The sequence below is a fragment of the Myotis daubentonii genome, chromosome 9 (genome assembly GCF_963259705.1).
Source record: "Myotis daubentonii chromosome 9, mMyoDau2.1, whole genome shotgun sequence".
In the NCBI taxonomy this organism is placed as follows: Eukaryota; Metazoa; Chordata; class Mammalia; order Chiroptera; family Vespertilionidae; genus Myotis; species Myotis daubentonii.
Window position 1 is genome coordinate 24,002,164 of NC_081848.1, and position 11,601 is coordinate 24,013,764.

At 46.1% G+C, this 11,601-nt stretch overlaps 1 protein-coding gene across 1 annotated transcript; it reads right to left on the bottom strand.

Annotated features, from left to right (window-relative positions):
- Positions 1–5,411: 5,411 nt before the first annotated feature.
- On the bottom strand, positions 5,412–11,188 carry LOC132242044 (lysine-specific demethylase 4D-like; the record flags this gene model as incomplete). The annotated part of the gene is made up of 2 exons (XM_059710971.1): positions 5,412–6,853; positions 11,167–11,188. Coding segments are annotated over 2 exons (1,464 nt in total), but the record flags the coding sequence as incomplete, so codon positions are not given.
- Positions 11,189–11,601: the final 413 nt, after the last annotated feature.

Below are 11,601 nucleotides of genomic sequence, written 5' to 3' on the forward strand. Positions count from 1 at the left end.
ATATTTGTGAACAAATACTGGTGATAGCATTTTAAACATGTCAATGACTCAGAAAGATCATAACTGACTTTTGAGTCTCTGCTGACCTAATTGGTCAGAGGGGCCTGGTTTAGCAGGAGAGGGCGTTGGGTGGGGGAAGGGTAGAAAGAAAAGAAAAGGGAGGGAGACTGGAGGGGAACCAAAGCCCAGGATTCTTCAGAAGATGGGCAACATCCACAGCTGTTCCAGAGGATGGGAGTCTGGGGTAGATCCAGCTTTGGCAAACTCAGCAGAACCTTCAGGGTGCACATAGACATGGGTTATCCAGTGGGTGGAAGCTCAGCTGGCCACACAGGCGCTGGCAGTGTCCAAGGACATTCCAGGGTTTGGGAGGAAGAATAAACTATGGCGAACTTGTTAAATCCTGGGGACTCAGCCTGTCCAGAGGCAACAGGGGAACTCTCACGCAAGACCAGTGGCTTACAAACTTGCTCACAGCTCTGAGATGTAAATGTGGCCAGGTTCAATGAATCTCCACACAAAAGAACATAGAGGGAGAAACCAAGATGGCGACATAGGTAAACACCAGAAATTGCTGCCTCCCACAACAAATTCAAAAGTACAACTAAAAGACAAAATGGACATCATCCAGAACCTCAGGAAGGCTGGATGAGTGGAAATTCTACAACTAGAAGGAAAGAGAAAAGCACACTGAGACTCAGAGGAGGTGCAGAAGTGCAGAGGTACGGAGACGCACTCGGCAAGGGCTGGCAACTGAGGAAGCGGCTGTCTTTTTTAATCAGGAGGGAGTCACAAGCCCCTGACTGCTCTGAACTCCAGTTCCAGGTGACTTCCTGGGGGCCCAGACTCATACGGGAGAAACTGGATTATCTGGCAGTGGGAAGAACTCGGAACTCAAGGGCGGCTTACTCTCAAAGGTGCTTACAGGGATACGGGACACTGAGATGCGGAGCCCCTTAGGGCAGGGCTGAGGATCAGCCATAGCTGTTGCTCTGCCCTGTTGATCCCTGAGACCCCGCCCCACCCAAGCTGCGGCAGAGGCTTTAGCATATGAATATCCTGGCCCTTTGCAATCTGAAAATTACCTAACAAACTGCAGCTGGGTCAGACAGATCCAGAACTTCCAAGAGAAGGCCCAAGGCCCCACAGCCACTTGCATTGCTTCACAGCTGGGCCTCATTTGGGCACCTCCAAACCCCAAACAAGGAAGGGGAATCTACAGATCTCGTAGCTCCTGCTGGGTAGCCTCAGGAAGAGGCTTAATTAGCACCTCCTTAGAGATCCAAGAGCCAGTGTACCCAGTGGTCAGAGTGGGACCACCCAATTACAACTCCTCAGATCCATAAGGGACACACTCAGGGGGCAGACTCAGTGAGCACCAAAGCCCCACTGAAGCAAGTTTTGCCCCAGAAGGGTGTCTTCAGCACAGAAGTTCTCCCACCATAGACACAGCTGACTCTCACAGCCAATTGGCCTGGAGGTCAATTCCTCCCAGTGAAACCTACAACAATCAAGGCTTAACTACAACAAGACTGTGCACAAAGCCCAGAAAGGCGTGCACCAAGAGTGTCCACCTCAGGTAATTGGGGAGGCTGAGCCACTGGGCCCTATAGGACACCTAGCACACAAAGCCACTCTACCAACACAGGGAAGCATAAAAAATGCGGAGACAAAGAAACAGATAACAAATAACAGAAATGGAGGAAAGCAAACTACACTTTTAAGGTTTTTCAAGAACTTTCTAGAAACTGCCAATAAATTTAGTAAGACCCTCAAAAAGCCTGGTGAGACCGCGGATAAATGTAGTGAGACCCTAAAGAAATCTAGTGAGACCCTCGAGGTTATGAAAAAGGACCAACTAGAAATTAAGCATACACTGACTGAAATAAAGGATACTATGCAGAGTTCCAACAGCAGACTAGAGGATCGCAAGAATCAAGTCAAAGATTTGAAATATGAAGAAGAAAAAACACCCAACCAGAAAAGCAAAATGAAAAAAGAATCCAAAAATACGAAGATAGCGTAAGGAGCCTCTGGGACAACTTCAAGCACACAAACATCCGAATTATAGGGTGCCAGAAGAAGAGAAAGAGCAAGATATTGAAAACCTATTTGAAGAAATAATGACAGAAAACTTCCCCTACCTGGTGAAAGAAATAGACTTACAAGTTCAGGAAGCGCAGAGAACCCCAAACAAAAGGAATCCAAAGAGGACCACACCAAGACACATCATAATTAAAATGCCAAGAACAAAAGACAAAGAGAGAATCTTTTTTGTTTTGTTTTTGTTTTGTTTTCTTTTTTTAATATATTTTTATTGATTAAGATATTACATATGTGTCCTTGTCCCCACGTTACCCTCTACCCCCCCGCCCCCGCTCGTGCCCCCCCCCCCCCCCCCCGTTGTCCGTGTCCATTGATTAGGCCTATATGCCTGCATGTAAGTCCTTTGGTTGATCTTTCCCCCTTTCCCCCACCCTCCCCTACCCTCCCTCCAAAGCCCGACAGTCCAATCAATGCCTCTCCATCTCTGGATCAGTCCTTGTTCATCAGTTTATGTTGTTCATTATATTCCACAAATGAGTGAGATCATGTGGTATTTATCCGCTCTCCCCTTCCATCCATGCTGTGGCAAATGGTAAGAGTTCCTTTTTCTTCTTCTTCTTCCTTTTTCTTCTTCTTCTTCTTAAAGAATACGTTTCAGCATTTCATATAATGCTGGTTTGGTGGTGATGAACTCCTTTAGCTTTTTCTTATCTGTGAAGCTCTTTATCTGACCTTCTATTCTGAGTGATAGCTTTGCTGGATAAAGTAATCTTGGTTGCAGGTTCTTGCTATTCATCACTTTGAATATTTCTTGCCACTCTCTTCTGGCCTGCATGGTTTCTGTTGAGAAATCAGCTGACAGTCATATGGGTACTCCCTTGTAGGTAACTGACTGTCTTTCTCTTGCTGCTTTTAAGATTCTCTCTTTGTCTTTTGCTCTTGGCATTTTAATTATGATGTGTCTTGGTGTGGTCCTCTTTGGATTCCTTTTGTTTGGGGTTCTCTGTGCTTCCTGGACTTGTAAGTCTATTTCTTTCACCAGGTGGGGGAAGTTTTCTGTCATTATTTCTTCAAATAGGTTTTCAATATCTTGCCCTCTCTCTTCTTCTGGTACCCCTATAATTCTGATGTTGGTACGCTTGAAGTTGTCCCAGAGGCTCCTTACACTATCTTCATATTTTTGGAATCTCTTTTCTTTTTTCTTTTTCAGTTGGGTGTTTTTTGTTTCTTTGTATTTCAAATCTTTGACTTGATTCTTGGGATCCTCTTGTCTGCTGTTGGATCTCTGTAAATTATTCTTTATTTCAGTCAGTGTATGCTTAATTTCTAGTTGGTCCTTTTTCATGTCCTCCATGGTCTCACTATACTTATTGAGGGACTCATTAAATTTATCCGCGGTTTCCATAAAATTCTTGAAAAACCTTATAAACGTGGCCTTGAACTCTATATCCAGTCGTTTGCTTTCCTCCGTTTCTGCCATTTGTGACCTGTTTCTTTGTCTCCGCATTTTGACTGCTTCCCTGTGTTGATAGAATGGCTTTGTGTGCTAGGTGTCCTGTAGGGCCCAGTGGCTCAGCCTCCCCAGTTACCTGAGGTGGACACTCTTGGTGCACCCCCTTATGAGCTTTGTGCACAGTCTTGTTGTAGCTATGCCTTGGTTGTTGTAGGCTCACTGGGAGGAATTGACCTCCAGGACAATTGGCAGTGAGAATCAGCTGTGTCTATGGTGGGAGAACTTCTGTGCTGAAGACACCCTTCTGGGGCAAGACTTGCTTCAGTGGGGCTTTGGTGCTCACTGAGACTGCACCCTGAGTGTGTCCCTTATGGATCTGAGGAGTTGTGATCTGGATGGTCCCCCTCTGACCACTGGGTACAGTGGCTCTTGGATCTAAGGATGTGCTAATTTAGCCTCTGCCTGAGGTTACACAGCAGGAACTATGAAGAGAACTGCAGATTCCCCTTCCTTTTTTTGGAGTTTGGAAGTGCCCTGATGATGCTCAGCTGTGTAGCAATGCAAGCCGCTGTGGGGCCTTGGGCCTTCTCTTGGAAGCTCTGGGTCTATCTGGCCAGGCTGCGGTTAGGTAGTTACAGGTTGCAAATGGCCGGGGCATTCATATGCAAAAGCCTCTGCTGCAGCCTGGGCGGGGCGGGGTCTCAAGGAATCAAAGGGCGGAGGAAGCAGCTATGGCGGAGCCTCAGCCCCGCCCTAAGGAGTGGCGAGTCCCAGTGTCCCAGCAATGGCTGCAAGCACCTCTGAGGGAAAGCTGCCCTCAAGCTCACCCGCTGCCAGAGAGACCAGTTTCTCCCCGTATGAGTGCTGGGTCCCCAGAGGCTTCCCGGAACCGGATTTCAGAGCCGTGGGGAGCTTGTGTCTCCCTCCGGATTCAAAAAGACAGCCGCGTCCTCAGGTGCCAGACCCTTTCCGCGCGTGCGCGAGCCCCCGTACCTCTGCACTCCACCTCTGCAGCTCCTCTGGCTCTCAGTGTGCTTTTCTTTCCTTCTAGTTGTAGAATTTACACTCAGCCAGCTCTCCTGTAGTTCTGGATGAGTCCGGCTTGTGTTTTTGATGCATTTATCAATTGTTGTGGGAAGCAGCAATTTCCCGGTGTTTATCTATGCCGCCATCTTAGTTTCTCCTCGACAAAGAGAGAATCTTAAAAGCAGCAAGAGAAAGAAAGTCAGTTACCTACAAGGGAGTACCCATACGACTGTCAGCTGATTTCTCAACAGAAACTTTGCAGGCCAGAAGGAAGTGGCAAGAATTATTCAAAGTGAGAATAGCAAGAACCTACAACCAAGATTACTTTACCCAGCAAAGCTATCATTCAGAATTGAAGGTCAGATAAAGAGCTTCACAGATAAGGAAAAGCTAAAGGAGTTCATCACCACCAAACCAGTATTATATGAAATGCTGAAAGGTATCCTTTAAGAAGAGGAAGAAGAAGAAATAGGTAAAGATACAAATTATGAACAACAAATACACATCTATCAACAAGTGAATCTAAAAACCAAGTGAATAAATAATCTGATGAACAGAATAAACTGATGATTATAATAGAATCAGGGGCATAGAAAGGGAGTGGACTGACTATTCTTGGGGGGGAGGGGTGTAGGGGATGCGGGAAGAGACTGGACAAAAATCGTGCACCTATGGATGAGGACAATGGGGGGGGGGGGTGAAGACGGAGAGCGGGTAGGAACCGGGTGGAGGGGAGAAAAGTGGAACATCTGTAATGGGGGAAAAGTGGAACAACTGTAATAATCTGAACAATAAAGATTTAATTTAAAAAAAAATGAACATGGAAACAAAAGAGGACATCCCCTGGGTTTAGGGGACTGGAGCACAGCAGCACCCAAAAGCGACGTTAGGATGCTGGGACCAGCAGTGCTGGGCTGTCCATGGAGGGTTTGTCCTCAGGCACAGGCTGGGCTTTGGGATCCGGAGCTGTGCGCACTGCGCCCACTAGGCGGCGCCTCTTAGCCGGGGCCTGAACAATGGACTCTTGAGTCCCCTGTTCCCGAGGACGACGATCACTCTCACGACCACGTGTGCCAGTTGGCTGGCGATCCTGGGTAGATGGGCCCGAGGTTGGCTGTGAGGATGGGTCGGGCTTTGAGGAGCAGAAGGCCAGGGCAGCCGCGGGCTGGGCAGCAGAGGCAGAAACCCGGCCTAGCCGGGGGCACAGTGATGGCTTATGCACAAGGGCCCGGCTGCCACAGAGGCCACGAGACCCATGGCCCGTGCCCACTGATCTAGGGGAGTGCGTGGCCCGACGGGGCTGGAGGTGCCTCAGGCCCAGCTCCACGTGTTCCACAACAGTCCGGTCCTGCGCGCGTTTCCACAGCTCATAGCGCTCGGGCTGCAGGAGGCGCACGAACACGTCCATGGAAAAGCTGACCCGGGCCTCCCCGCAGCTGCACTGAGAGGCCACTTTGCCATAGTCGACCCATCGCGGGGTGGCAAAGTTGATGGCCTCCGCACAGTTGAAGCCATGGTTGAAGCCCGCGTGGTAGCCATAGGGAAAGGTCACCATGAACTCTCCAGCCTCCTGAGTGATGCGACTGAACGGGACCCCGTTCTCCTTGAGGACAGTGGGCGAGATGAGGGCCACCTTGTGCCGCAGGAAGGCCTCGCAGCCCCGGGAGCTGCCCGGGAAAAGGTCCCTGGCCAGGCGCTCCAGGCGCTGGCCGTGCTCTGGGGGCACCGCGTACCACGTTTTGGGCTCCCCGAAGTGCAGGTAGTTGATGCTGTAAAGGTCCATGTCCTCCGTGTGCCAAGCGAAGGTGGTCTTCCACATGCCAAAGTACAGGTAGGGGGTGTTGACGCCTTCGATGACAACCCCACACTCCTGCTCCAGCAGGTCCTGGATGGTTCCCAGGTGGCCAAGGTTCCATTGCTTAGTGTTGGCATCAAACAAGGAGCCACTGATGTCAGCGCCATATATGGGCGAGTCGTACAGGCGCGTTTTCCAGTATTTCCGCTCCAGATCCTCAAAGTCCAAGTGTGGTGGGGTCTGATACTGTCCACTGTTTGCCAACAGGCGATACTCGCCCACTGTCATGGCCCTCTTCTTTTTGTGGTATTGAATGAACACACCTGCTCGCCCAGACGCCACCTGCTGGAGGGGAGTGGCTATCACCATGTCATTGACATCATCGTAGGTCTGTCTGGCTTTCCATTCCTTGGGTGGAATGACCTTCGCCAGGCCAGCTCGGTGGGCACCTTGGGATTCCATGTAACCAATATATTCGTTGAAATCTTTAAATTCTTCCATGGTTGGGTGGAAGGTCATGATTGTCCCACTTGGCTCATTAGACACCATGGCTGCAATGTAAGCAGAGGATTCCCGGGTTCTCAGGGATGTTTTAGATACCTGATTATAAGGGAGTAATGTCTTCTCTCTTGTTTGTTTGTTTTTTTTTGTTTTTTTTTTAAGGTTTGGTGTATCTGTGTGACAGTCACTCAGATTGTTTGACAACTAAACCTTTTCCAGGCTTTCCGCCTCACCAGTGGGGCCTATGCTGCCCTGTACTTTGCGCCTGAAGAATATGGACCAGTCCCCAGGGAGCAGACGTTTTTGGGGGGAGGGAGGAGCACGGGTCTCAGCCTGAAGCACTGTGAGTCTCCTCAGTTGGAGTGTTAGGGTCTCTGAGGCTTCTCCTGGATCACAGGCTGGAGTGCCTGGATGGCTCCTCACCCCGCTGTAGCAGAAAGTTTCCTCAAGGAAGTTTAAAAGCTAAACCGGAAGACAAGAACACAGAATATTCGTAAATAATTACACACAGAGACACACACACACCTAACACCTAACAGAAATTATTCTAAAACCTGATTCTTAGGAAAGACCATTCGAAATAAAAAGACCTAAGCGTGAAAAGTAGAAATAAATAAGCACAGTATAATAAAATAGGGGACACATCTAAAAATGCACCAGGGAGAGTCTTAAAAAATTAAAGTTTAACCTTATGAACACCTTGTTGATAATAATTTTGAAAAGTAAAATAAATCATTTTCTCAAATGTACATATATGCCAGGCTAGTGTGCCTCCATGGTTAAGCATAAACCTATGAACCAGTAGATCATGGTCGACTCCCAGTCAGGGCACATGCCTGGGTTGTGGGCTTGATCCCCAATGGGGGATGTGCAGGAGGCAGCCGATCAATGAGTCTCTCTCAACATCGATGTTTCTCTCTCTCTCTCTCTCTCCAAAGAAAAATAAAAAGATTTTACTTTTAAATCATGTTTTTCAGCCTGGCAGGTGTGACTCAGGGTTGAGCATCGATCCATGATCCCAGAGGTCTCCAGCTGAACTCCCCGTCAGGATACATGCCCAGATTATGAATTCAATTCCGAGTAAGGGGCACAGAGGGGGCTGCTGATCAGTTTCACTCTCATCGATGTTTCCATCTCTCTCTATTCCTCCCGCTCTCTCTCTAAATAAATCAACTGATTTTTAAAAGAATAAAAACTTGCTTTAACTCAAGGGAATGATATTCAGATGCATATTTCTCAATGGTAAATAATATAAAACTATAGTTAGTTCTTTAAACTTGTAATGGGAACATAGCTCTTTTGGTCACAAGCACAAATAGCAGAAATCAAGTGACCTACCTTCCACCAGCAAAATCCCAATTCCAGGTGAAGGTACCCAGGATCCAGAAAGACAGTATCTGCTTGAGAGCTGGCCTTCAAATGCAGCCTACATCCTCCTGGGCCTGGCTTTATACCGGGGCCATAGTAATCTCCTCATTGCCCATCCAATGGGATCTTGGGAGGAGGCCTCGTTAATCCTTTCACTTTGAGTAGGCCACCTTTTAAATCAAAGTAAAAACTAAACTCCAATCGCTAAGCAGATTAGGATGTTAAAAATAAAGGAGTATGCTAAAAATAAAGAAGTGAGTATGGCAAACCACACAAATATTAGAAAAGATAACCCACCCTAGACTAGTAGTAATTAATATCATTTTCTCAGAACCTGATAGATAAACAATCAGAGAAGAAAATTAAATGCTATGAAAGTTTGAATAACTGCAACAACTTTGATCACGTAACCTGTAACCACATAACAAATGGAAAATGCTCTTAAATACGTATGAAACATTTACAAAATCTTATCCATATAAGACCACAAAATAAAGATCAATAAAAATTCCACAGAATTAACATACTGAGAACCCTCTTGATCACAATCTAATAAAATTGAAAGGCAGCAAGAAAAGGTCTCCCTCCGGCCCCGTCCAGACTGCCTGGCTAAGTCACCATTTTCCTGACTTCTAATCTCATGTTTTTGCTCGGTGACAAGTTTTAGGTGCATTCTTAGAAACTGGTAAAGCACTCTTATTTTGATATCTTGTGATTAATTTTGAACGCCATTCAGTTTTCCACCTCAACCTTTATTGGTTAAAAAAAGAAGACAAAAAACAAAAAAACCACAGCAAGTCATTGTTGGGTCATGATGTGCAGTGTGACGAAATTTACATTTGTGGTTGTGGTTTTAAGTAAGGTGCTCTTACTTTAAAAGAAGGAGAAACTTCTGCTCATGTTCTGCAGATGTTGGCGATTTCCTAGTTTTGGACAATTTTTCATTGCCATTATTTACTTTTTGTCTTTACTTAAGGAATGCTTGTTGAGGTGATAATCCTTGGGTCCTGAAGGGACATAAACTCCCTTTCTGGCTTTCAGACAGGCTGGACATAGTCATTTTCTCAGATTTTCTATTTTTCAGGTAAGAAATTAAAGATGAGAGTGGAGGGGGGAGAGAGAGAGAGAGAGAGAGAGAGAGAGAGAGAGAGAGAGAGAGAGATGTTAATTCAATTTCTGGTATCTTCTCATTTAAAAACGTTTTTAAGAGAAAATAATAAAGTCAGCAATAAAAACTGAACCAACCATATTTATTTGAAAATTAATATATATATAATTCCTATAATATATATATCTAAAAGTCTATTGATGTTTATTTTTAGCTCAAGCAATTACTAAAAACAGACAGAATTATGCAAAAGAAAAGATATGATTGATGATAAAAACGGAAACAAGCCCAGCTAGTGTGGCTGTATGGTTGAGTGTAGAGGCATGTACCAAGAAGTCACAGGTTCTATTCCTGGTCAGGGCATGTGCCCAGGCTGTGGGCTCCATCCCCAGGGTGTACAGGAGGCAACTGATCCATCAATATTTCTATCTCTCCCTCTCTCTTTAAAATCAATTAAAACATATTTTTTAAAAATCTTAAAAATAATAAAGGAAAACACCCATACAAGAATAGAGATGATTGATAAAAACATAAACCTGATACTTTTAAAGAAGACTAAAACACAGATCTGGAGATACTGATGAAGAAATTTCCAGTACCGGGGCAGGAAATACACAGCATGAGCCTGGAGCATCTTGTAGTGCCTGAAATTAAGGACATTCTGAAAACAAACACGTCAATGAGCACACATCAAAGGGGCACAGGAACCCAAGGAAAGGGTTCTCAATGGCCAGAGCTCAAACAATTTCAGCAACATTAGAAAGTAGAACTGAATTATAACCACAAATATAAATATCTGAGTCATGCTGATAGAAATGGTTGAGTAAATAAAAAATGGAGACAAATAAGTCCCTCCTGCAGAAGATTCCCAATAACCTCTGTAGTACTGCACGTAAAGGAGCGAAGAGTAACACCCTGTCCCCTGAGTGGGGCCACTTGCCACAAGGAGTAGTAATTTTATAGCGGAGAATGCTGACAATTACTATTTCAGTGAGAGTCCTAATTTATGTTGATAGCTTATGCCTTTGATATGATAAAAATGGCCCTTCACCTTTATAATCTTCCTCTAAAAAAACACATAAACCCTAGCTAATCATAAGAAAAATGTCAGACACCCTGGTTGGTGTGGGTCAGTTGGTTGGGTGTCATCCCATGCACCTATGGGTTGCTAGTGCGATTCCTGGTTAGGGCGCATGCCTGGGTTTTGGGCTCAATCTCCAATGGGAAGTGTGCAGAAGGCAGCCAATAAATGTTCTACTTGCAGGTTGATACCTTTCTCTCTAAAATCAGTTTTTAAAAATGGGTTGTTGTTGTTTTTTTAAAAAACCATCAGACAAATTCCAGCAGATGGGCATCCTACAATACACCTGAGCAATACTTCTCCAAATTGTCAAGTTTCCATATAAACATTTTGTCAAAAACAAACCTGAGAATAAATGACAGCAGAGAGAAACTGAAAGAGACAATAAAGTAAATGTAACTGGAATTTTGGATGTGATTTTTTTTTAAATATATTTTATTGACTTTTTACAGAGAGGAAGGGAGAGGGATAGAGAGTTAGAAACATCAATGAGAGAAGCATCGATCCGTTGCCTCCTGCACACCCCGTACTGGGGATGTGCCTGCAACCAAGGTACATGCCCTTGACCAGAATCAAACCTGGAACCCGAAAATAACAGAGGAGAACCAAGATGGCGGCATAGGTTAACGCCGGAGTTTGCTGCTTTGAACAACTACTTCAAAAGTGAAACTAAAAGACGGAACGGACATCACCCAGAGCCACAGGAACGCTGGCTGAGTGGAAATCCTACAGCTAGGAGGAAAGAGAAACGCATACGGACACTCAGAGGAGGCGCAGTGCTGAAGTCAAATTCTGAGGTGTGGAGTGCGCGGAGCGGGGCGGAGGGCGCGGTTGTTGTTTTCAATTGGGAGGGAGTCGCAGACTCTGAGCTCCAGATACAGGCGAGTCTTTAGGGACCCAGACTCAAACGGGAGAAGTGGGACTGTCTGGCTTCGGTCAGAGCTAGTGCAGCTTTCTCTCCGAGCTTTGCAGCGGGTGCTGGGACTCAGAGAGGCAGAGCCCCTGGGGACAGGACTGAGAGCCGCCATAACTGCTCTCTCCGGCCCACCCTGTTGATCCTGTGCGACCCGCCCTGCCCAAGCCCTGCACAGAGGCATTTGCCGGATAGCCTCACGCAAAGGCTAGATTAGCACCTCCCTAGAGGTCAGAAGTTCTCTCACTGCTGACACAGCTGATTCTCATAGCCACTTGGCCTGGAGGTCAAACCCTCCCTGGGATTAGCT